We start from the raw sequence: 25453 nt of genomic DNA, 5'->3' as shown, positions 1-25453 counted from the left end.
GAGCTGTGAGTCCTCCAGTGCAGCTAACCCCCTCTTCACCTCCCCCCAGTCACCCTTCCCCCATCCTGGGACAGGCTCTGCAGGGCTGACTCAGGGTCCTGCTGTGTTAGTCACATTCACTTATAGCTGCAGAGTCAGAGGCCAGGGATGGGGATCCGGTCTCCAGGACCTGCTTCCCGCCCGGCAGGACTCTGACTCACCCAGCAGAGGGCTTGGGCACCCGAGCAGGGCAGGATCAAGAGGCTCCTGAGGCCCTCCACTGCCCTTCCCAACAAGGACAGCCACCGTGGGACATGGCCACATTCCTGTGCCCCCAGCCCTGGGGAAGGGGCAGAGTGTGAACGCGACTGATGGCTTGAAATCAATTACACAGGCATTGTTTTTAAAATGGTAGGATATATCATACATGCTGAAGAGCGCACAAAATGTTTTTTTTTTTTTATTATTATTTAAAGAATTACTATATAGTGAAAGCCTGTATAACTACTACCAAGGACAGGAAACAAGACCTCATTTGTGCCTCTGAAACTCCATATCTCTGTCCCTCCACCCAGAGGCAAGCATTATCCTAATCTTCCTTGCCTTCTTTTGTGGTCTCATCTCCTAGAGATGCCCCTTGAAGAAGAGAGCTGTTGCTGCCCGTGTTTGAATTGAGTATGAGTAGGGTCACATCACTCTCTGTGCCCAGCTTCTTTTGCTCCCCGTTATGTCTGTTAGACCAACCATGTAGCTGAAGTTTGCTCATTTTATTCCATTTTTGGTTTATAGGTACACATACACGCCACTTATTTATGCATTCCTCTGTTGAGGCAGAGCTGTGTTCTCCAGGTTTAATGTTATAAACAATACTGCTGTGAATGTTTACATGCATGTTTCCGGGACCAACTGCTGGGTCACACATTTTCAGTTTGACTAGATACCATCACACTTTTTTCAGAGATTGCTCCCATCTACACTCCCACCAGCAACAAATCTTAATGTTTTATTGGATGAATAACTCAATGACTAGAAATTTGGCCACACCTGCCTCATTTCCCCCGTGGCACGCAAATGTCCATGCCATGTTCTGCTTCGGGGACTCTGTAAGTCTCTGAGTGCTGTCCTCCTCCAAGATCTCTTCCAGATCTGTCTTATGACTTGATCTCACCCCAAGGACTAGGGGACTGTCATAGTGCCCTCTGTAACAGATGAGGAAACTGAGGTCCAGAGCAGGAATTTGAGGGGCTGGGTAACCTGGGGCCTTGGACTCCCTTTCTGGGGTCCCATTGCTAGGAGACTTCCTGCAATCCAGCCCACTTTGGGCATCTCAGTTCCCTCCTTCTCTAGGCCCTCAGCCTCATACAGCCCAAATGAGAATTCCCAGGGAATGTGAAGACTAGGGGAGTGTGGGACCCCAGGAACAAAGTTGGGAGTGCTAAGAGAAGGCTGCTTCAGGCTGTGTGCACCCAAGCGAGAAGCCCTGAGCACAAGTGGCCCCACAGAGGCCAAACACACACAGCCTGATCTGGGTTCATTATCCAGATGGAAGCTCTTGTTCCCAATGCCCTGACCCCTGGCACAGGCTCCTGGCAACGTCCCATCTCACTGATCTGTGCCCTCCTCCCATCTGGGCACCAGAACCCTGTCTCTAAGATTCAGTCGGGATGATGGACAAGGTTGTGCGCTCCTCAAGGGACCCTTGCAGTTCCTCCCCCAGATCTATTTCTGGCCTAGGCGCCTCCCTCTCCCTTCAGTCCCCCTGCCTGACCTGACCCCACAGCTGGGAACATTTGCTTGGGGGTGGGGCAGCCCCCTGACTATATAAGACTGGACCTAGGTAGTCCCGGGCACCCTGGAAGCGCAGCTCCTCCGGTGCTAATACCTGCACACTCCAGCTTGACCCTCCAGCAGGCACTGCAATGACAGAACAAGCCACCTCGGAGGTCCCTGCCTGTGGTCTGGAGGAGACCACCTCTGAGTCTGCACGTGTGCCCCCCACAGGGCCCTCTGGAGACACGGCAGCTCCGCAGGCTCCTGGCGGGAAGCAGGCTCCAGGGGGAGAGCGGGCTTCTGAGCCACAGGAGTCTGCCCCTCAGCCTCCTGACCCCGCAGCCCCGACAGCCACTGACCCTGCACTTCCGCGTGAAGGTGATGAGAGCTGGGGCGGGCGGAGAGGGGAGGCAGTCATGGCAGGGAGCGGTGGGGGGCGAGGTCTCGGCTGCAAGCCCCTTCACCACCCCCACCCCCCGCTTTTCCCTCAGATTTCCCCAGTGCCCCGCTGCTGCTGGCCGTGGAGGATGTGAGTGAGAGCTCCGTGACTGTGAGCTGGGAGCCTCCAGAGAGGCTGGGGAGGCTGGGGCTCCAGGGCTATGTGCTGGAACTCCGTCGAGAGGGAGGTGAGCTCCGGGTTAAGCCCTCATGTACGGAGGGGAGGTGGGCCTGGGGGGCAGTGGGGACAAGCCCTCCAGAGGGAGACGCAGAGAGGGAGTGGAGGCAGTCTGCTTAAGCCTCACGGACAGCGTCTTGCTCACCTACACATCTCTGAAAGCAGGAGGGTATCCAAGGGACCTCAGCAGGTGCCTGGTCCTCCAGCTCCAGGAAACCTCTGCGTAACGAGAATAAAAGGGTCGGTGACACTGGGGTTCTCCTCTGTAGGAACTAAGAAGGTGCTGAGTCTCAGAGGACCCTGCTTGTAGAGAAGCTGAGGGAGAGGGCTAAGTTAGAACAAGGGACAGTGAGGAGAAAGAGCCAGGCTGTGGCCAAACTCCCGATGCCGCCACCTCGTCCGCCGCCATCTTGTCCACTTCCGCAGCAGGCCAGTTCAGGCTGGCTCCTGCCTTTGGCCCCGCCTTGCTGTGTGACTTGGCGAACCTGTCCAAGCCTGTCTGGGCTTCAGCAACCCCATCTCTGGCCACCATTCAAGGGTTCTGACACAAGGTGTCTCTGATGCCATTTGACACATGAGAAGTCAAGGAGGGAGAGCAAAAGGAAAATAAGGCCCGGAAAGGGAGGCCAGCTTCCTCAGACCATCAGTGGGAAGGGAAGCCCCACTGAGAAAGGGTGCCCGCGGCCATGGGGCCAGGGCCTTGTACTGTCTTCATTCCTCTCAGCCTTGGACTGGGTGCCTGTGAATGCCCGGCCCATGATGGTGACCCAGCAGACTGTGCGGAACCTGGCTGTAGGTGACAAGTTCTTCGTGCGCGTGGCTGCAGTGAGCTCTGCAGGGGCTGGCCCACCAGCGGTGCTGGAGCAGCTTGTCCACATCCAGGAGACCATCGGTAAAGCCAATCCCTGCTCCCCAGCCCTTCCCAAGCACCTTAGCTAATGGACGGAGAAAAGGAGGCCAAGGGGTAGAGTCGCTTCCCCACACTCACGTGCACAAGCCACCTGCTAGTGCCATCTTGCCTTAAGAAAGTTCCAGGTTCCTCAGCAGCAAGGAGTCTCTGGAGGTCAAAGAGGCCAATTTTCTGGGTGGTCCAGCTTGCAAGCATTGGAGGAAGGGCTTCACGACTCCCAGAAACAAAAGCTCACACTGCCCCGGTCACCTGCCTCAGAGTCCCAACACTTAGAGTCATTTCATTCTTCCTATCTAATCATAATCCCTTCAGCAGCCATAGAAGCTCATTTTCTGCTCATTTCCTATGACCTGGGTTCCAGATTCTCCCAAATGTTCTGGAACAGAGAAAAGTCTTTGTTTGCCTCTTACTGTACCACGTCCCTAGTGGAAAGAAGATGAACACCCTGCAAAAGACCTGTGAAAGTTTCTCCATCCCCAGAAGCCAGTGCTGAACTGGAAACCTGGGAGGCCAGCTGCTGTCTCCTTGCTAAGATTTCTATTTGTAGGGTGCATTAGCCTCAAGCCTACCCTTGCTCCCCTCCCAAGGCTGATCGGGTTTCAGTCTGTTAATGGCAGTGAGTCATTTGGTCTGATCCAAGATCTCTGGGGACAGCCCAGAGCCCCAGAGTGACAAGAGACATGGGCCAGCAGGTGGCCCGAGGCCTCCTCCACCTTCCTGCTTGTCCTGCCCTCCTATCTCCCAGAGGCAGAGGGGCACCCCACAGCTTTGGACAAGGCCTCCAGAAAGAGGGACTTCATGGCCGCAAAAGGGAGTCAAGTTTGGATTCAAGGAAATACTTTTCAGCTTTAAGGCCTGAGAGATGTGGGAACCACAGGGCTAAGCAATACAGAATTATAGACTGTCACGGCTGGTCCATCCAAGCCAAGGCACCCCAGGACTCCCTTGAGGTCACCCAGACTATTAGTGGCAGTTTCAGAACTGACTCCCACACAAGACCATTCCTGTCCCACCAGGTGGCAAGCAATCTTTTCTGGTGAATTTCAAAACCAGAGGACATGTCCATCCTTTGAGTCTAGGTGAGACATGGTCCCGTCTGGCAGCTCAGTATGATTCTAGCCTGGAAGTGGCAGGGAGCCCTCCTGGTGGGGAAAGGGGCGTTGGCAGGCATCCTGGACCCTCCCTGACAGCACAGGGATCTTGGACTCTGAGAGCCTGCAGGGGCCAGGACCCTCAACCTCAAGGCCTAACATTGGAGGAGTCAGCTAGACTCAGCACCCACTACTCCATTAAAATTCCTCTGGCAAGAAAGAAGGGGATTTCCTGGAGAGAAGAGAGCAGGAGGAGGTCATGAGTAAACAGGGAGCAGCCAGGCCCTTCTCAAGGGCAGGGCAGGGTGGGGACCCTGTCTAGAGTCCTTAGCTGCTCAGCTGTCCCTCTTCAGCCACCTGGAACTGCCAAGCATTTCTGGCCCCCTGCAGCTGCCTCTGGAACATTCCACCCCTGGTGCTCCCAGGGCCAAGTGCCTGCACAGCTAATCCTCAGAGACACCGTGTTCCTTCTCACTGTCTCCTCCCTTCCTGCCCTGCACGCCACTAACCGACTGCAGCCACCTGCTTGCCACGGAGGGGCCTCAGCCACCCCACCCCGCCCGCCTAGGCAGAGAGCCGCAGGGCTGTTCCAGCTCCCCGGGGACGCCCAGCAGCTCCAGCGGTTGCACCCAGTGAGGCGATGGTCGGGAAAGTGGTTCTCCACCAGAGCGTGGGTTGGAAGTTAGGTGTCAGGAAGGAATTCCCAACTGCAGATTGAAAGGTAGTGGGAGGGAAAAGAGAAGGAAGGGGGTGTGCCTGCTCTGGCTCCCTTTAGCAAGGGAAAGACCCCAGTCCTCTCACCTGGTTTGGGGACAGGGCAATGAGCAAATAGGTCTTAGAGGGGCCTCTCTGAAGGCAGAGGCATTAGGAAGGAGACAGAGTTGGGCACCCTTCCTGGGAACGCAGGCGACAGGTGCACACGCGCTCCCCACCAGGGGGAACCAGGGAGCCAGCAGGGCCCATCTGGAGTCCAGGAATGCCAGGGCTGCTGGACAAATCCCAGCCTGGCAGGGTTGGGGCACCAAGGGAGTGCCTAGGATGCCTACCAGTTCACACCGTGGAGGCCCTGCCCTCCTGGAACCTCCTGTCTCTCAACTCCTCAAGGGCCTCAGGGGATTCTGGCCCTTGAATTTTGGAAGTGAGCTTTGCCCTGCCCACAAGGGGGCAGCCTCAGAGCGTCCCAGGAGCCCTCCTGTGGGGTGCAGCCTCACTGTGTCCAGTCCCCTGCTGCAGAAGCCTCTCAGCAGCCCCCCTGCTGTACTAAGCCTAAACTTCGGTTCTAATACAGAGGCCCCCAAGATCCGTGTTCCCCGCCACCTTCGTCAGACCTACATTCGCCAGGTGGGAGAGTCGATTAACCTGCAAATCCCCTTCCAGGTGGGTATGCCTCCCTCCCAGGGTAAGCGCTTGGGTGGAAATACAGGGCCCCGCCTGAGGTGTATCAGAAGAGCCCAGAAAATGTCAGGGCTCCCTTGGAGGTCTGCTGAGACCCACCCATCAAGATGCACATGACTCAGTTGATTCTCCAGCCGGCAAATAGGACAGGTGGCCCCGGGGCCTGCTGGACAAGCGGACAGTGAGGCTCTGGGGGCACCTCTGGCTCTAGCCACTGCCCTTCCTAGGCAAGGCTAGTGTGGCCAGCTCCCTTGAGCACAGCTCCAGAGAACCCTGGAGTGGTGGGAGTGGGGGCCTGGCACCTTCTGCTCCCACTCCGAGAGTTCCTCCCTCCCAGGGGAATCCCAGGCCTCAGGCTTTGTGGACCCACAATGGTCATGCCCTGGACAGCCAGCGGGTGAGCGTGCGCACTGGGGACCAGGACTCCATCCTCTTCATCCGCTCAGCCCAGCGCTCCGACTCAGGCTGCTATGAGCTCACTGTGCAGCTGAAAGGCCTGGAGGCCAAGGCAGCCATCAACATCCTGGTGATTGGTATGGGACCAGGGGAGGCAAGGGTTGAGGTTCCTCCTGCCCCAGGACTGATGGTCAAGAGGGTCAGGCCAAGAGAGTGATGGGAGCCCGATCGTGTTGGGGGTGGGGTTGCCGAGAGCCCAGCCCTCCTCCTCACTCTCTGGTCCTGCAGAGAAACCTGGACCCCCCAGCAGCATCAGACTGCTGGATGTCTGGAGCTGCAACGCTGCCCTCGAGTGGACACCGCCCCAGGACACAGGCAACACAGAGCTCCTGGGCTACACGGTGCAGAAGGCAGACAAGAAGACGGGGGTGAGGCCTGCTCGAGCAGGGAGGCGGGGCTGGGGGAGGAAGCTGCCGAGCGGTGGGGAAGGCCTGCCCGCAGAGGGTACGGGGACCGAGGACTGCTGCTCTGCCCACTGCCAACCAGACTCGCTGCGTGGGTTTTGGCAAACCTCTTTCATCTCTGGACTTCAGTTTCCTTCTGAAGACTGCAAGGGCAGTTCTCTGGGGCACTTCAAGCTCTAAAGCAGTGCTTCTGGAAATGTAATTAATGTACATGTGAATTACCTGGGAATTTTGCTAAAATGCAGGTCTTAATTCAGTGGGTCTGAGGTGAGGACTGAGATCCTACACTTCTCTGAAGGTCCCAGGTGATTCTTACTTTGCAGGTCATCTGGCCACACTTTGACCAGTAAGGTTCTAGAATTCTCTGAGGTTCCCAGAGAGATGACCTTCTCCCAGGAGTTACTTCTCCGCATTCCAAGTCCCAGGGACGGGACATGGAGCAAGCCCCTCCGAGGAGGAGGCCCTGGGGGAGCAGGGAGGGTGAGGGCGTGTGGAGGTGAGGATGACGGGGCCGGCTCTTGCAGCGATGGTTCACGGTCCTGGAGCGCTACCACCCCACCACCTGCACCGTCTCCGACCTCATCGTGGGCAACTCGTACTCCTTCCGAGTTTTCTCAGAGAACCTGTGTGGACTCAGCGCCTCAGCAGCCGTCACCAAGGAGCTTGCCCACATCGTAAAGACAGGTGGGTCTGGGCCCAAGACCAGAAACCAAGCCAGGCATCGCCATGCTGATGCTTCTGCCCATCTCTTCCCTTCCCTTGGAGTGTCAGCACCGCTTCCTGTGTGACGTCTCACGGGAGTCCACTTGCCAGAACTTTTGCTGCTTCTCCACACCCAGGCCACCGCTATGCGCACACACACGTTAATAGACTGACTGTGAGAAATGGATGTGGTTGATTGATTGTAACAAACACATCAGAGTAAACCACGCAAATGAGCAGCACCCCTTGGGAGACTGCACTTATACTAAAGATGCCACATGGCTGCCAACATCATAGCAGTCACTGGGTCTCAGGTACAGTGTCCCAAGAGCCACTCTGAAGGACAGTGTGTGTGGTTAGGTAGACTGGTGAGTTTGCTGAAAGCAAACTCCCAACCCTAATATAGCACCACATAGATGGACAACAGAGATATGGGTATTTACTGCTTCTACATACACACATGGTCCTCTTGCGTCAAATGTGAAATTCCCAGTCCTTTCTCCCCGTCACCTTGTATGTCACCTGGACGTTGGGCCTAAGGGCAGCACATAGTCTGTGTGGGCCGCAGAAAGCACACTTTTAAACACCAGCCTAAGTTGCACAGAATTAAGAAAAAGCTTTTGTTTAAAAATAGAAAGCCAGTAAAGTCTCCAAAGACAGAGAGAAATAAAATGTGGACTCGCTGGGTTTTTAGTCTCCACCCTCAGTCAGTATCACTCCCCTCCCTGCCTCCCTCTGTGACTCACCCAGCCATCGTTTTGGCTTTCCTCTGCCTCTCTGAGATACTCTGTCTCTAAGCTCCTGCATGTTGGCTGTGCCTGGCTTCCCAAAGATCTCAGGAGTCTGGGGTCCTGCCATGGGGCTCCAGAGGTGGAGGCAGGGATGAAATGGATAGTCACCTGCCCTCAATCTTCCTCCAGACCACCAGCTCTCTGCTCAAAGAGCCATGATCATCATGTGACCTTCTACCTCTTAAGCCACAAACTCACTATGTGAGATTGGCAAGTCCCTCATCCATGTAAGGTCTTAATTTTCCATCTGTTAGCTGGGGTGATAAATGTATCCTTCCAAAGGAATGCTGTGTAGATTAAATGGGATACTTAGGTGTAAGCTATAGTGATTATTTCAGGAAAACAGATGAGGTCAGTCTTAAGAGGTCTTCTCCTGTAACCTCAAATTCATCCCCTCTTTCTCCCCTGAAACCAGATGTTGTTGCCAAACCCAAAAGCTTTGTTGAGCGAGACTTCTCAGAAGCGCCCTCCTTCACTCAGCCCCTGGCCGACCACACCTCCACCCCCGGCTACAGCACGCAGCTCTCTTGCAGTGTCAGAGCTTCACCCAAGGTGAGGGCAGGGGCACTGGGGCTGCACAGTCTTTCCAGACAACTCTGCCTAAGCCTGAAGGTGGCTTTCGGGGGCTTCATCCTGGCCCACACCCTTCCCAGCTCTCTCTGACCTTGCTCCCCCAGCCCAAGATCATCTGGATGAAAAACAAGATGGACATCCAGGGTGATCCCAAATACCGAGCTCTCTCTGAGCAAGGTGTCTGCACCCTAGAGATCCGGAAACCCAGCCCCTTTGATTCCGGAGTTTACACCTGCAAGGCCATCAATGTGCTGGGGGAGGCGTCTGTGGACTGCCGGCTGGAGGTGAAAGGTGAGGATTGAGAGAGGTTGCTTTTTAGGAATCTTCTGATGCATGGGAGACCAGGAGAAGCCGTGTTTTCTCCTTCTGGACTAGATGAGGCTGAGCACTGAAAATCAAGGCAAGATGAGGGTAGTAAAGACAGAGGTCAGGCTCTTGGGAGGACTTTCCAAGAGGGAGGATGGCCCAGTGCGGGAAAAGGAGGGCTGGAGTCTGCCTCGCAGACACACGGCTCACTGGGGTGAGGGTGTGAGACTCACTGTCTCCCACCCTGCACTTGGGTCCCCAGCAGACACCCGCCCCCTCCCTGAGCTCTAACCTTCAGGTCTGTCCCAGCCTCAGCCACACACTGAGGAGCCTCTGGTGGAAGCTGTGAAGAGGAGAAAGGTAAGTAACTGCATGCACCCCCTCTCCTGCTTCTGGGGGTGGAGGCCTGGGGCAGGGGTGGGCTTAGGAAGGGAGGGTGGCAGTCAGCTCTGAGCATAAATCTGCAGCCACAGGCAAGGTACCTGCGCAGTCCCGGTGGTGCTCTGAAGACCCAGCACAGTAGGGTGATGCTGGCAAGGCCTGGAAGGCATGGGCATCCAGGGGACGGGCACAGGGCAGGCTCTAGTCCTGACTCTGAATGGCCTCAGGCCAGGGCATCCCCATGGGGTAATTTCCTCAGCCAGAAAAGTAGCAGAAACAACCGTGCCCTGACTGCCCTTCCCAGGTGGATCTGAGGTTCTGAAGGGTGAGGGTGTACCCTAGAGTTGTGGGGGCAGAGCTGGAGCCCGGGCTGCAGGTCTAAAGCCTGAGGGGAGGGGGGCCGGGAAGGGAGGTGTTCTCCCCCATGTCACCTCTTCAGCAGGCGCACGTCGCCCAGCTCTGCCTGACAGCGGGGCTTGTGAAATGTTCTCTGCCAGGCGCCGCAGGCCTGAGGGGTCAGGGCCGCCAGGCCCAGAGTCGAGCGCCTCAGAGGCCCGAGATCTTCACATCATAGCGACAGCTGATGGCTTTGCTCCTTGGTACCTGCCTCGCCTCTGTCCCTCCACTGGGAGCGGGCCTAGCAGGCCCCTGTACAGGCTTCCTAGACACCAGGAGCCCTGGAAGGTGCAAAGATCGGAGCCCTCCTGCAGAGTCGTATGCTGGGCCGGAAGCACTTGAATAAAGGTGTTTGGTGTTATGGTGCAGCGCCTCTGTGACAGTGAGGTCAGCGTGATGGGCACTGTGTCCCCAGGAGGGTGGGCTGAATATGTCCCCATGGGGGAGTCTCCACCTCTGACACCAGGAGGAAGGTTCAGTGGGAGGGGACCCATGATCTCATGGGGGTTTTCCAGATATGAGATCTTTTAGGATCTTGTTTCACATTCAGAGTTTGCTGCACTTAGAGGATAACTACAGGAACAGACACACCCTTCTCTGGAACCCTTCTTGCTCCAAACGCCTCCATGCCCTCCCCATTCCCTTCATTTCTCCCCAGACACCACCACTGATTTCTCTCTGTTGAGGTTGTCTGTTTCCCTCAGTGGTGAGGTGCATTCTCCATGAGGGCTGACAGTCTTTTATTAGTCAAGTGACCCTCCCTGGGAGCCAGGGGACATCCCGCCTGAGAGAGGGAAGGGCCTGGAATCAGCCCTGGAGCTGCTGTTCACACTTAGAACCTGGCCCCTCACTCCTCTGTATAAGGAGCTTTGGTTTGGGCCAGGAGTAGACCCTTCCCGAAAGGTCTAGTCTAAAGGCCTAGACTCTGCAACAGAGCCTCAAAGCCCGTGAATGTAGTGCTAAGTGCTAGGGGTGCTGAGGGTACTTAAAATCCGGTAAGACTTTCCTGTCCACACACTCCGGAGGGGAATCTCCTCCGGCCTGAGCAGCCTGTCACACTCATCCCACAGTGCCCATGGCAGCTCACCTTCTCTTGTTTGCCTCCTCGCCAGGCAGGCAGCATGTTCCCAAGAGTTGACAGGTCTGGAGTTCCCCTCTCTATTTGGCCCAGAAGCAGCAAAGAGGGGTGTCACCTAGGAGGGTGCCCAGCACAGAGGGCTGATGGAGCTGGTAGAGCTGGTGGCCCAGATGACAAGCTGTGACACTTCATTCTCTTACTTGGGATGCTCAGGGCAAGAATCAGGGCTCAATGCTTCTGCCTTGTGGCTGTTTGAGGCCCACACCTACTATTCCACACTTGCTCCAGGGGGCGTGGAGCCCCCACTCAGGGCCCAAGCACTAGTGGAGAATAAAGCAAATACTGGAAATTGTTTCTGGACCCGTTCTTTCTGCCTCTCGCAAGTATAACCTTGGAATCCCTGTGGTGAGGAGAGCAGGCACCCTGGCAAGCGTCATGGCCAGGAACTCAGAGCTGTGGGAGGTGGGGACTAAAGGCGTCTTGATTCCTGCCTGTCAGTGGCTCTGGCCACCTTCTCCTGCAGAACAGGAGAGAAAACAAGGCCAGGACATCCACTTTCTCTCTTTCTCTCCTTCTCTCCGTCTTGGTAGGGAGCTTCTCTCCTTAAGCTGGGTCCCAGGGCTGTAACCCCAGCACCTAAGTCAGACAAGCCGCTGTCCTGCCTGCTATGGGAGTTGAGCTTGCTCTTCTGGCCTATGTGGTCCCAGGGCAGTCTCAGGGTCTCAGGCCCGCTCAGGCTGCCTTGGGTTGATCTTGCAGATGGGGAAGCACGAGCCACTTTCCTCTTTCCCTCAGGTTACCTGGTTCTTTCCCCATGGACTGACCTCCCACACCTCCCCCAGGACCGTGAGGGGCGGGTCACAGCCACAGCCCACAGCCCACAGCAGGGAGAGACAAGGGAGACGAGTGGGATAGCAGGGAGGGGAGCCCTGGGCTGAGACGCCCCAGACACGGGCAAGGCGGGGCGGGAGGGGGAGTCTAGTCATCGGGCCTCTCTGCTGGGGGATCCTCGTCAACAGGGGGTGCAGGCCGGCAGCGGAAGTGGTCGTTCCAGATCTTAAGGAAGGTCACTCGAAACTTCTGGATGCGGAAGGCGTAGACGATGGGGTTCATGGCCGAGTTGCCGTGTGAGAGGAAGATGGCGATGTATATGAGGATCCTGGGCATGTGGCAGGAGGGGCAGAAGAGGGTGACGCAGTTGAGGATGTGCAAGGGCAGCCAGCTGAGGGCAAAGAGGAAGAGGATGAGGGCCAGCGACTTGGCGATCTTCAGCTCCTTCCCATAGTACTTCTGTGGGTCTCCAGAGGAGGCCGACACCTTCTTGTTGAGCTGCTTGCGGATCAGGTAGAAGACCTCCATGTAGATGAGGACCATGAGCAGCAGCGGGGGCAGCACCCACACAAAGAAGTTGAAGTAGACCATGTACTCCATGCTGATGACCTTCTCGAACTGGCACTCGATCACAGGCTCGCCCACGCTGCCGTTGGCCAGCCAGTCCCGCTCCACCACACTCAGGTTGTTCCAGCCGAACATGGGCGTCAGGCCCACCACGAAGGAGAGAACCCAGCAGCCCGTGATGGCCACCACAGCCCTTCGAGGCGTCACCACTGTCTTGTACCTGAGGGAGAGGAGGGCAGAGTGTGAGGGCCCCTCCTCGGTTCACCCGGCCCCGGGGGTCTCTAAGAGGAGCTGCTTGCCCAGCCAGGGCCCAGTAAGTGGGGAGGTGCATGTCTTTGGCTAGAAGGCAAAGTCTTTGGGATCTAAAATTTAGGCCAGGACTTGCAATGCATTGGCTCACGTCGCCTGCTGAGGGTGGGAAAAATCTAGAAGAGAATAAACAGATAAACTCCTTTAGGAGTTTTACTAAAATTGCCAAAGTAAAAATTGTTCATATGCACTTGGCACACCACCACTGGTGACCTTATCATTGCTTCATGACAGTCCCCATGTGGTGGAAAAGCACCATCAGAATGAGGGCCCGTTTGACAGCGAGGTGTGTCCTTCCCGAGGCCACATGGAGGGTGCAGGCTATCCTGTGCTTCCTACTGACCACACAACAAATGATTAACAAACCACCTCTCCCCTTGGGCCAGCTGACTCACTATCATAAAAAGCTCCCCCACACCCGCCTCCCATGGCTCTGTACCGTCTCCCCCACCTCCATCCTTACCTCCCCTCCTTTTTCAGTCATTGTACAATGCTTATCTCCTGAAGGGTTCATCTCAAGAACCAGCTCTCCTCCCCCAAACTAATTGGGAAATATTCTCAAGAAAGAAAACTGATGGTCACTGAGGACTGCATGCAAGGGACTCCAATTCAGGTATGCATGCATGGGTGCATTCATTCCTTTTTTGAGTGCTTTCTGTGCCACATTGGTCTCTGTGCTGGGAGTAAAAGAATCCCTTCCTCTGTTGCAGCTCACATTTTGAGTGAAGAAATAGAAAACATAAAAGTAAGAAATAAATAATACAACTACAGGTTGTGATATGTCCTTTGAAGAAAATAAACAGGACCATGTTAAGGGGCAGAGCCCCCAACCCTTTTCAGGCCTTAACACACACAGATATGAAAACATTAGGATGGCACAGAAAATGGACGTGGCTGCCCGTGGGCCATGCCTCTCTCTACCGCTGTCCCCAAGGTTGAGGAGATGCAGTCTAGAGGGGCTCCCCGCTTCCCTTTAAACCAATTCAGCCAGCAGCCGGCATGTCCTTGGCCCACGCACTGGCCTTGGAGTGAGTGCCAAAAGCTGGGGCCTGCCTGGCTCTGGGCCAGCAGCTTGCCCAGTTGTTATTTTCCAATGCCGTTTCTGAGATGGATGGAGTGGCCTCCTGAACATGTAAACAGCTACTGAGGCCCATGGGTATGAAGGTGGAGGCTTCCTTCTAGCTCCATTTTCTTCTGTCCTGTGCCTGGAGAATCTGCAGCTTTCTCCTCCACAGCAATATTTAAGGTCTCTCTCACCTTGGACCAAAGCCCCCCTCTCCTTGAAGACTTTACTGCAGTGGAAAAGGGAATGATTTGGGGGATGTGAGAAGCTGGACCCACTTCCACCCCATCTAAAAACTGGGCACTAGAAAGGACCTTGGGAACCTCATTTCCAATCTCATCATTCCAGTGGGGAAACTGAGGCCCTTCGAAGACTCCAACTCCACAGCATGGTACCCCTCCCCTACTCTGTATTCTTGTGTCCCCAGAGCTCCAAGGAGTCTTGAAAGCTGCCCAGATTGCTTGTGCCTATCTGAAGCTATGGTTTTTCCAGTAGTCACATATGGATGTGAGAAAGAACTTGGACTAGAAAGAAACCTGAGCACCGAAGAATTGATGCTTTTGAACTGTGGTGTTGGAGAAGACTCTTGAGAGTCCCTTGGACTGCAAGGAGATCCAACCAATCCATCCTAAAGGAAATCAGTCCTGGGTGTTCATCGGAAGGACTGATGCTGAAGCTGAAACTCCAACACTTTGGCCATCTGATGGGAAGAAGTGACCCATTTGAAAAGACCCTGATGCTGGGAAAGCTTGAAGGTGGGAGGGGAAGGAGATGACAGAGGATGAGATGGCTGGATGGCATCACAGACTCAATGGACATGAATTTGAACAAGCTCTGGGAGTTGGTGATGGACAGGGAAGACTGGAGTGCTGCAGTCCATGGGGTCATAAAGAGTTGGACATGACTGAGCGACCGAACTGAACTGAATCCTTGCATTCTTGCTGTAACTAAAGTCCATTTCCGCCTCTTGAATCCCCAGCAGAATAGCAAGCCTGGTGCATACTTTGGCGTCAGAGATCCATATCTGAGTCCCAGGTCTGCAACCTACTAGGTCAATTCTTCCTCTGTAAAATGAGACTATGGGCCCTACTTCAGAGGAGTTAATATATGTGAAGTGCTCTGTAAGCACCCCACCAACATTCCTGTGCCTGAGCTCCTACCCCTCCAAAGCCCCTGAAAACACACACACCTTGGAAACCCTGCTATCTCTAGATGTTCAGCAAACGTAGCCCAATGTGTCTGCAATCATCTGGCTCAGGATTTGTTTCTGATGAGCTCAAATTGCTTTCCCACATGTCCCATGGTGAAAGGAGTTCTGGGAGAGTCTATGGTGTGACTAAAGGAGTGCAGATCATTCTACAAAAGAGAAAGGCACTCTGTCACAGATGTCGCAAGTGGGGGGCAGGGCCCTCGGGTGAGCCTCAGCAGGGCCAAGTGGGGCTGCAGCTGCAGAAGGAAGGATGGAGGCAGGCATCCCCTGTCACAATCTGTCACCTCTATGGTTCACATCCTGTGTATCATTTATAAAGTGGTTTCACATTCATGTCTCAGGTAATCCCCACGACCACTCTGCAGGTTGACTATGGGTTGTTTAGTTGTGGATGATAAGCAGATTGGGAATATCCCTTTCTGACAAACTTTAAAATGGGATTGCCTACACCCTGTCCACAGGCGGTACTACCAGGAGAAGGAAGGGTAGACACGGTGAGCTCTGGTATTGCCATCCAGCCTGAGGACTGGAGGAGGGGCTGCCTAGCTCAGGACCCACATCTGGGCAGTGATGACCCACCAAGAGAGGAGGTGAATTCTGCCAGTGTCCCAGCTGGGAGACAAGAAGGAGGCAGCTTCTGGCTAAAGAGGTGCCCCCCTTTCCTCCTCCCCTCCCCCTTCTCAACTGCCTGGAGCCCTGAGGTTAAAGCTTTCCTGGGGTTCCTCCAGGACCAGGTCCCAGCAGACCCTGCAGCCTAGGGTATCAGTTCTCATCTGTTTTTCTTGCTATTTTTTCCGTAGTGGGAAAGGATTAGATTCAGAACCTTGGTGGGGTGGAGGCAGGAAGGGCTACCTCCCAGGGCTGGGAGAAAAACTCACCTCTCCTTACACGTGGGAAAGAGCAGCAGAGGCTGCAAGTTCTGGGGTGCACATGGGGTGGGGCTTGTCCCCCCCAAGTCATGGTCTAAGGCCTCATCACCCCTGGGGCTATGCTGAGAGCTAGGCAGAGAGATGGCTGCCCTTGGTGTGCAATCTCACACAGACAGAGGGGAAGCAACAGCATGGAGGCACTGGAACACCATGCGGAGCTCTGTCCACAGGCACGCAGGGCAGGCAGCCCTTCGGAGGCGTCACTGAAGGGCCCAGGGAGAGCCCTGCCCTCCCCTGTAGCCTAGTGAGGGCAAGACTCAGGGCAGGGCAGTCAGAGTTGTGGCCTGGGGCGGCCCCCTGGGCCGGGCAGGTCACAGGAAAGATTTCAAGGTTTTGTTCTTGTGCAGGGAAAGCAAAGGAAAAATATAATCCAATTTCTGTTTTTAAAAGATGCCTCGGGCTGCGGTGTGGAGTGGTTTTGTGCAGCGGGAAAGCAAGAACACCACAGGGGGCCCATTTCCGCTGTCCAGGCGGGGGTTCCCTATGCTCTGGTGGCTCAGTGGGAAAGATCTCACCTGCTAATGTAGGAGACATAAGAGACGTGGTTTCACCCCTGGGTCAGGAAGATCCCTTGGAGGGCATGGAACCCACTCCAGTACTCTTGCCTGGAGAATCCCACGGACAGAGGAGCCTGGTGGGCTACAGCCCATGGGGTCGCAAAGAGTCGGACACGACTGAAGTGACTTACATGCAGGAGGGCAAGAGGTGAGGCAGTGACCTCGGGTAGGTGACGGTGGGGGGTCGGGAGGAGCTCCCGGCTGTCAGAGGTGTTGGGAGCAGAGCCCACAGGACCTGCTGCCGAGTTTGGATGTCCAAGTGAGAGAGCACCATCAGGCCGAGGCTCGGTTTCTGATCCCAACCACTGAGGGGACAGTGGCACCCTCCCTGAGCCTGACCCCTCTCTCACCAGGGGCCCTTCTCCTCTCCCAAGTCCTCAACGTGAATAAATACACGTAAAAATGGACACATGAATGCATATATCCATTTATTCAGTCTTTATGATTTATGCAACGGCAACCATATTTTATTCAGTGATAAATAAAAATGACTTATTTGACCATTCATGATTGGTTGAGGACGGGGGCCTCTTCTGAGCAGTATGAGCGCGTGCCACCAGGCCACCGGCCAGGCTCCAAAACACACAGCAGCCCTGTTCCCAACACACAGTGAGACCAGCAGAGGCTTCCCCAGCCAGAACCAGCCTCCCCAGAGTCTCCCAGGGCAGAGGCATTTCCATCTCAAGCTAAACTCCAGCAGGAGCTATGAGTGTGCCTGAGCTCTGCATTGGCCCCTTGCATTATGAATGAGCCCTCCTCATGGGTTAGAGGCCCGACTGCAGAGAGGGCTGGCCTCTGCCTGCCTACAGCGTCACAGGACGGCTCTTCGGGGACACCACTGTGGAATGACTTTTAGGCAGACTCCGAGACCATGAACAATAAGCTCCTTAGAACAGGAAATGCTCAGAATGCCACCAGGTGATAAAGAGACCAGGGGACCTAGGCAGGAAAGATGCATTTGACAAAGAAAAGAGAAGGGAGGGAAACAGATCCTCAAAAACTCTTTGGTGGACAAAGAACTGGCCAGCAGAGCAAGATGCTCAGAGAAGCTGCTCCATCCCTGCACAGACAAGACTGGGGGTGCTGGTCCTCAAGCTGGGCACTCCCCCGCCAACCCTGCCCTGCTCTGAGTCACAGGGGACCGGGGGTTCATTCCTGCAGCCTGCATCTCCCAAGGTCCTGGGTCACTGGGTTCATGGAAGGCATTGGACTGCTGGAGGGAGGAGACAGAATGATGTTTTCACCCCTCCTGTGTCACAGGCAGGTCTCAGGCAGCGGTTACATCGCTTCTTTGGCTCTACCTCCCAGTAGCACGCCCACTGTGGTTCCAGCTTCCACTAACCACCCGCAGCCCTTCGGTTTCGGGACCACCTCCTTGTTTTGTCCTTCAGCCTAGGGGTAGCTTCTTGTTGTTGCTAATGTCTGAGTTACCTCACTATCCCCTCTTTGACTTTGCAGATGCTTCATGACCTATGTTACCAGTTCCTAATGAGGGGATTAAAAGCCCTCAGTTGTTATTATTATTATTAGCCCACACCTAATTATTTCTGTGTTCTGGGTTAGATCCCAATGGTTCAGGAGTGAAGCTGGAGCAGGAACAATTGAGTGTAGTTATCACAAAGAACTCCCTGCTAGAGAGACAAGAGACCTGACCAGACTTTTAATAAATATGTGTTAACTCAAAAAAAGAGAGAGATAATCCACAGGATGAGTGTGGAAAAGGCTAAACATGGTTCTGTTTGGAGGCAGGGGTTGATGAAGTGTCCCGTGAACTACTGAGACCAGGGCAGGGTCCTCAGGCCTGGCCATACCTGTTTACTGCCACCTGCTTCTCACCAAGGCCCTGGGCATGCAAACTGAGTAGGGGACTGGAAGGCGTCCACACCTTTCTGCAACAGGCAGTTTGGATAGTCTGAGGCTGAATCCTCCATCTTCTCTTCCCTTTCTTGCCGTCTGAGAAGGAGTGATATTCCACAGCTCGGGTTACCTACCTCCTTCCTTGCCTCCCTTCTTATCATAGATCTCAGCTACTTATAAATGGAAACTTGGGTCTCAAGATCAGGGACATAAGACTCTCAGACTATTAAACTGCTTCCTGCAGAGAAATTCTCCCTTTCAAAGGAAACAGGAAACCATATACAATCAAAAGCATACTCCAGGGGCAAAATATTTAATAGCAACATTCCCCATGGGAGTCTGGATCAGAAGCCCCGGGGAAGGACCAGGATGTCTGGGGCCTAATTATCCTGCCTTGAATATTGCTTGCTTTAGGCCCTGTGGCATTACCCACTACCTCTGAATATCAGTGTCACTAATCCCCAAAAGGGGGATCCATCTGACACCCTCCGGGCTACTTTGCAGAGCTACAGACAGTGGGGAAGACACTAAACGCCTTGAAAGAACAGAGCTGGATAAATTAATTATACTGGTAGTGTGATGGGCCTTGGAAATACTCCTGATCATGTTCTGAGAACAAACAATTCAACAGACTAGTAGGAAAAACAATTATATCTACTTATGTGACCCAGTAACGTCCTCTATTCTGAACAACTTCCCCACCCTCTCTGCTTCAGATTCAGAGCTTCCTTGAATCTGGGAATGAGTGGAAGACACATGCTATTCTCTTTGCCCCAAGGGAACTCCCCTTCTGACAGGGGAGGTGTAGCTCCTGAGTCTCTGATGGAAGAGCAGTCCAGGCTAAATAAAGCATACAAGGCCAAAGTTCCTGGCCTCAACCCCAGACTCAAAAGTAGTCCAGGTAACTGACATCACAAGCTCCTCTAGAGGCCTATTAGCCTGTGACAAAGCCCCTCTCCTCTCTGGCTGTGTCCTCTCATCCTTACGAAGAGGGTTTGGGATTTGTTCAGAGCATCTGATGCAGAGGGCGCTTCAGGGGGTGGGATGTAGGCAGGGAGGTTCGCAGATTCAGGGAAGGCATGCTCTCAGAGTATGCAAGTGAAAGTGTTAGTCACTAAGTCATATCCTACTCTTTGTGATCCCATGAACTATAGCCCGCCAGGCTCCTCTCCATGGGATTCTCCAGGCAAGAATACTGGAGTGGGTTGCCATTCCATTCTCCAGGGGAGTCTTCCTGACCTAAGGATTGAACCTGGGTCTCCTGCAGTGCAGGCAGATTCTCTACTGTCTGAGCCCCCAGGGAAGTCCCAACCTTGTCCCCCAATCCCAGGCATATCAGAACATCCCCACACAGGCAACAGGAGACCCAGAACTGTGCTCTGACACAGTTCCCTGGGTGACTTTGAGATGCCATCACTTCCTCCCCAGCCCAGTACTCTGACTCCTGAGACCAGTGAAGCCCCACATCCCAGGAACAGGGTGGTCTTCTGGGAGGAGAATGTCTCACCTGAACTGCAAACTTAGGAAAAACAAGACCCAGACCTCAGCATTCCTGGCCATTTCCTGCTCTTAGATTTGATTCTCTCCAGTTCTTGGGGTAAGGCCAGGATGGTGAAAACACCAAGGCCAAATAACCCAACCTACTGTGGGAGATTTTCTGACTCATTCGGTAGCATGGGGGGGAAAAAAAAAAAGAAAAAACATCCTGTCTGCATATAGATTTAATGACCTATGAGTGGTTGGCACGGTGGTAAAGGGTGTCAAATTTCTCCTCCAACGGAGTGGAAAGACCTGACGTTATAGGAAAACAGAGCTGAGTTCTGATCCAGGCTTTGCATCGGGGAGTGAGCTTGGGTGAAACTCTTCTCCAAAGAATGAAGAATGCTATGGAGTCAGATCTGAGTTTAAGCTTTGGCTCTACCAGTTAACAGTCTGTGGCCTTGGCCAAGTAACAATTCCTTGAGCCTTGCTTTGTCCTCAGCACATTGGCATGAGAGGACCTACTTGGCAAGCTCCCTGTGACCACAAGGCCCCTCTGTGAATAGTAGCAACTGGTGCCTCCTCTCCCAAGGACACCCCTGACTCCACCAGAAAACACAGGCAGCTCCTGAAGAGAAACAAAACAGGTTGCAACAACTCAGACAAACAAAAAGTTGCTTGTTTCATGTCAGCTCCCCTCCTGAATTCAGCCATGGTACAGAACTAGTCTGTGTCCCCTGATCTGACTAGTGTCTGAGTCTTTGGATGCGGAGCAGATGGAGATGGGGAGCTTGCTGAGCCCAGCACTACACCCCACACAGGGCCCTGGAAAAACCTTACTTCCTGGCTAAGTCCAGTAATGCTCTCACGAGTAAGTGGCCAGTGCAGAGAGTGGAGACGGGGGGACAGTCTCGGGGGGCTCCGGCGCTGTCTCCCATCCACCTCTGCTCGTCTTCTAGTCTGTCTGGAACCGTGGCGTACTCAACATCCGCCTGAAGGCCGGAAGGTTTCCCTCAAGGGGCCGTGACCCACTCTGGGTAGAGAGACAGTGAGCAGAGCCCAGAGCAGCCCGAAGGCGGTAGCCCGCTGAGATCAGAGAGCAGACAAGGGCGTGGAGTCACAGGGGCGCCCCCCAGGCCTCCCCTGGCCTGGGAGGGGGGGTGCCCGCCCTCAGAGGCCGCTGCTCTCAGAGGACTGGGGTCCTCACTCTGCTTTAGCCCCCTGGGCCTTGCTGGTGGTGTTTAGTTGTTTAGTCATTAAGTCGTGTCCAGCTCTTTTGTGACCCCATGGACTGTAGCCCACCATCCTCTGTTCATGAGATTTCCTGGGCAAAATTACCAGAGTGGGTTGCCATTTCCTTCTCCAGAGGATCTTGCCAACCCAGGGATCAAACCCAAGTCTCCTGCAGTGCAGGTGATTCTTTACCATCGAACCACGAAGAAAGCCGCTTGGGCTTTCAGGGTTCCCTAAAGTCACAGCATCAGCCCTCTACTCTGGGAAAGACAGAACAGACATGGAGGAGGACGGGAGAACAGGGAGACCCCTCCTCTGTGGAAATCTTTCCAAAGAGAGGGCCCGTCTCACCTGCAGGCCTCTATTCCATAGCTTGTACTTTTACACCAGAAAGTCCTACCCAGGATCTAACTTCAGTCCCTCCTGCTGTATCCCAACCCAAGGAAGTACTGTTCTCGGGACCTGGAAGAAGCTGCAGTCATATTTTCCCAGGTCCTGTCCTTGCTACCACCTCAGGTTCAGGTTGGTGGAAATTTGGAGCCCAGATTACAGTGGTAAGAACTCTAGCACCTAGCAGCTTCCCATCATCCCTCCTTTGCCTATTCCCCTGATCCCACCACAGGCCTACTCACTGATCCCCACATGGCCAGGACAGTCACATGAAGCTGCAGGCCAGGCCCAGTCCAGGAACCAGTGTAGCCTCCCAGGCAGCAGCACACAGAAACGTTTAGCAACAGCTGTCAGCTCTGAACCCTGCCCCACCCTGCCTTTCCAACTTCTTGGATTTGAGGCTTTTCTCCTCTTTTCTGTAGCACCTCCAGAGATGGGCTGGGGAGAAGGAGGGTCCTGATGCAGGGCGAGATGGGGAAGCACCCAGCATTGCCCAGGTAGGCGCAGGCCAAGCATAGAGGCCCCTTCCCAGGCCTTCTCGCAGTCGGCTCACCTGGGTCAAGGTGGAGGCTGATTCCCTCCTCTTCCCCGTGTGGGACAATCACTAAAACTATGTTTTCCTCCCTGAGCGCGTAACTGCAAGTTCCCCAATGGCGGGAGTCAGGTCTGGTTCAATGTTGTATTCCTAGCACCTGCCGTGGTACCTGGCACACAGTAGGCACACAATAATATTTTTAGAAAGGAAAATGGATTCACATGATTTGCTCAGTTAAAACCAGAGAAGTCAGAAAAAGGGAAAGTGGGAGAGAAACAATTAAATCCAATGAATAGAAAACAGTCACTAACATGGTAGATGGCCAGTAATATCATTGACCATTTTAAATGGGAATAAAGCAGGAAGGCGGGGAAGAGGAAGCTGCTCTGAGGCTTTCTGCTTCTTGCCACAACATCCCTCCTGGAAGGAGAAGAACAGAACATGCACCCAGCCCACACAGCTGAGGAACCTCCCATAGACTCCTTGAGATTTCCAATCCTAAATTTCTGCCCCAGTTACCCAGCCCACTTTCCATTCTAGGTCACCCAACTTAGTACATTAAGCTACTTCATTAGGTAGTTCTAGCCTATTTAGGGCTTCCCTCATAGCTCACTCAGTAAAGAGTCTGTCTATGGTGCAGGAGACCTGGGTTCAATTCCTGGGTCAGGAAGATCCCTGGAGAAGGAAATGGTAACCCACTCCAGTATTCTTGCCTGGAAAATCCCATGGACAGAGGAGGCTGGTAGGCTACAGTCCGTGGGGTCACAAGAGTCAGACGTGACTTAGCAACTAAACCACCACCACCAGCCTATTTAGAGTCTAACTACACTTCTTCCCATTGCAAGACTAGACTTTCTCCTCACAGCTGCTCCTGGGTGGAAGTAGGGGACAGTCTGTTCTCAGCGAGCTGGCCTACATCCCCGTGACTTGCATCAGGATAATGGAGCAGCATGGAGCCACTGGCAGCATCCCAGAGCAGGGACCTGGTGAGGCAGCTTCTCAGAGCCTTGATCAGTGACCTCATTTTCAGTCACTTCTGCCACTTCTGCAAAGCCTAATAAATCACTCACATCTGCCACAACCCTGGATGAGGGAATCTCACATTATGATGTATGTGGGAGAGGAGGAAGTTTATTAAAAATCAAAGCCTTTTTCCCCATCTACCATTCACAAAAACTTCAAAGTGCTGAGCTCAGAGCCGCAAAAAGTAAAGGCAGATTGTGGGCAATAATGGACCCTGGGGACTCAACCGGGCAAGAATTAGGTAGGAAAGGCATACCAGGCATGTGCTGGGAACACCAAAGTGGCTTTCCTCTCCCAGCTGATACTAATATCAACAATCTGGGCCATTTGGAAGGTCTAACTCAAGCGCCCCCGACTTTCAAATCCCACAAAGGCCTGACCACCCACCACTCCTCCTCTCCTGGGGGAGCCGGTACCAGTATCTGCAACAGAGTCACACCAGTTGGCCAGGGAAGCAAGAAGCTCAAGATAACAAAGCACTGGCAGGCGTGTGACAGGTGTCAGAGGGCCTGGGTTCGAATCAGACTCAAACTTGCTGTATTAGCAGCTTACATCACCTCTCAGAATCTTAGCTAGGCAGATATCAAACGGAGCTGAGAGCTGCCTAGCCCACCTTCCAGTGTTTCCATGGTAACCACTTGGCACTGAGCTTTCCCCGCAGTCTGTCCTTTCCTCTTTTCACAGTCCTCCCAGGAAGAAGGCAGCGTCTCCACAGATGAGACTGGGTAACTCTTTCACAGTCACACCGCTGGTGGCCAGAACTGGGACTGCAACTCCGGTCAGCTCCCTCCAAGACCAGGGTTTTGTGTCTCACACAGTAATATCCCCGTGAGGCAGTGCGGACCTCGAGAACAGGGACTGTAGCCTTACGTCCCCAGTGTCCCTCACTGTCCAAGCTTCTCAGACTTCACTGTGTGTCGAAGGAGCAAGGCCCAATGGCATTAAGCTGAATGGTTGGCACAAAAGTAACCCTTCCCACCCATGTTTGCACAAAAGCCTGTCTGAGGAGCCCAGGAAAAAGAAAGGCATTGTCTTGGATCCTGTAGGAAATAGGAACTCAAATCCAGGCCAAGTCCCCTGCAAACCACCTGTGTGACATGCTTCTCTTTATGGAGAGCCACCTCCACCATATGGAGGCAGGAAAGGCAGGAAGCCAGAACAGGAGAAAGAAGGGCAAGAGGCTTCCACCTCAGCAAATGACAGTGGGGTGGAACCTTTCTCCTCACAAAGCACTTCCAACCAAGGATCCTCCCTGTTGCACACATTATCTTGCCTGACAGAAAGGACAGCTTTTGTTGTTGACATTTCACAGGTAGGGAAACTGAAGCCTTAAGAGGGTTCAGCCATGCAAGACTGGTATAAACATCATTTCGACAAAGACTTAACCAGGTTCCTCTGACTGTGGCCCAGTGCTCTTTGCAGGGTGCATGCTACCAGCGGGTGGCAGAGAAAGTCTCCCGAAACCTCTCACAACACTATGCCCTAGGACCAAGCCCAGCATCCGCTGTGCTGCCTCTTTAGCCCATCACCTCCATTCTCACTTCCACAGACCTCACTGGACTGTTTCTACTGCCATGATGCTAGCAACACCTCCTGATTTAGCTTCCTTGCACTTGTGACTGAAGTAGCTGTGCAGATGAGCGCATGCAGACTCCGGAACCTGAGAGGAAGCAGACAGGGCCTGAAGGAAGCCAGACGGCAGGGCAGGCTAGGCCTGTGTCCACTGCTAGCAGCCCCTGTCCTGGAAGTCTCAGTCCTCTTACCAGTTTCTCTTATCTGAGAAATCTTGTGTGTTCTAGCTCCATCTCAGCCTAGAAGCTGTCTGAGGACAGGGACTGCGGTTCCCCATGACCTGGAAATCCCTGAGGACACTGGCCGGGTGAGTGGGTGTATCACAAACAGCATTCACTTTGGTGTCTGGCAGCCAGGTGTTCAAGCTCCACTTTTGCTAATTACTAGTTGGATAACAATTTTCAAGCTCCTTTACCTCCTTGGTTCTCTATTTCTTTATTTGTAGAAATGATGTTTATACCAGCCTTGCACGGCTAAATAAAATTAAATATGCTGCCAAAGAAGTCACTCAGTGCTGCTCCTGACATACTCAGCATGCAGCTGCCTCCCCTCCCCTCAAGACCACACGCCTCCTTCCTGGGGACCCTTTGTCAGACAGCCTTGGGGCTCACGGAGGAGCTTCAGGCAGAGGGAGGAGCCCCGGGCACTGTACCCAGGACAGTGACAGAGTACCACCTCACACTCAGCGCGCCTCCCGGCCTGCTGCAGCCACCTCCCCACCGCAAGCTTGTGAAGGAGCCCTCAAGACACATTGGAGCAGGCATGTGTTAACTGTCCACCCTGTTTGCAACAGAGACAGACAGACAGACAGACAGACAGACAGACAGACACACACACACACACATACACACACACTGCTATTCATCTATTCTCCTCCCTTCCATGAAACAGCTGGAAAAGGGAAGAATGAGCCCTGTGGTACCAGAGAAAGATGGTGGGTTTACATTATTTTCATGTATAATCTTCTCAACAGTTCAGTGAGGTAGATATCCTTATGTTCATTTTTGAGATGTAGGAACTGAGGCTCAGAGTGTTCTGCCAAGATCCCAA

General features: G+C 53.9%; 2 protein-coding genes across 14 annotated transcripts in view; one reads left to right on the top strand and one right to left on the bottom strand.

Moving 5' to 3' along the window:
• Nucleotides 1-542: 542 nt before the first annotated feature.
• Nucleotides 543-10131, top strand: MYBPH (myosin binding protein H). Of its 4 annotated transcripts, none has more exons than XM_043923397.1 (12): nt 543-2127; nt 2241-2375; nt 3090-3257; nt 4292-4354; nt 5655-5743; nt 6099-6294; nt 6446-6585; nt 7146-7305; nt 8530-8666; nt 8792-8978; nt 9303-9353; nt 9814-10131. In XM_043923397.1, exons 1-11 carry the CDS (start codon nt 1899-1901, stop codon nt 9317-9319), a joined length of 1521 nt encoding a protein of 506 aa, XP_043779332.1. In that variant the 5' UTR covers nt 543-1898; the 3' UTR covers nt 9320-9353; nt 9814-10131. The 4 variants fall into 4 exon arrangements, with proteins under 4 accessions (XP_043779332.1, XP_043779331.1, XP_043779335.1 ...); XM_043923396.1 differs by having other exon boundaries at nt 545-2127; nt 9872-10131; XM_043923399.1 differs by lacking the exon at nt 4292-4354 and having other exon boundaries at nt 563-2127; nt 9872-10131.
• A 320-nt stretch (nt 10132-10451) lies between these two features.
• ADORA1 (adenosine A1 receptor) overlaps nt 10452-25453 on the bottom strand; it is a 38567-nt gene continuing 23565 nt past the window's right edge. For all 10 annotated transcript variants that reach the window (XM_043923404.1, XM_043923405.1, XM_043923414.1 and 7 more), the window contains one exon: nt 10452-12466. In XM_043923404.1, the coding sequence (XP_043779339.1) occupies nt 11827-12466 (640 nt within the window). In that variant the 3' untranslated portion in view covers nt 10452-11826. The remainder of the gene's footprint in view (nt 12467-25453) is intronic.

This window comes from Cervus elaphus, chromosome 14 (assembly GCF_910594005.1).
Source record: "Cervus elaphus chromosome 14, mCerEla1.1, whole genome shotgun sequence".
Taxonomy (NCBI): Eukaryota; Metazoa; Chordata; class Mammalia; order Artiodactyla; family Cervidae; genus Cervus; species Cervus elaphus.
The sequence above is the reverse complement of the archived record's forward strand: the minus strand, read 5'-3'. Positions and strand labels throughout refer to the sequence as shown.

Coding starts and splice junctions, on each gene's coding strand:
- MYBPH (XM_043923397.1), top strand. CDS start 1,899: ATGACAGAACAAGCCACCTCGGAGGTCCCTGCCTGTGGTCTGGAGGAG. Junction 4,355..5,654: donor TGTCCATCCTTTGAGTCTAG/GTGAGACATGGT, acceptor GTTCTAATACAG/AGGCCCCCAAGATCCGTGTT. Junction 6,586..7,145: donor AGGCAGACAAGAAGACGGGG/GTGAGGCCTGCT, acceptor CGGCTCTTGCAG/CGATGGTTCACGGTCCTGGA.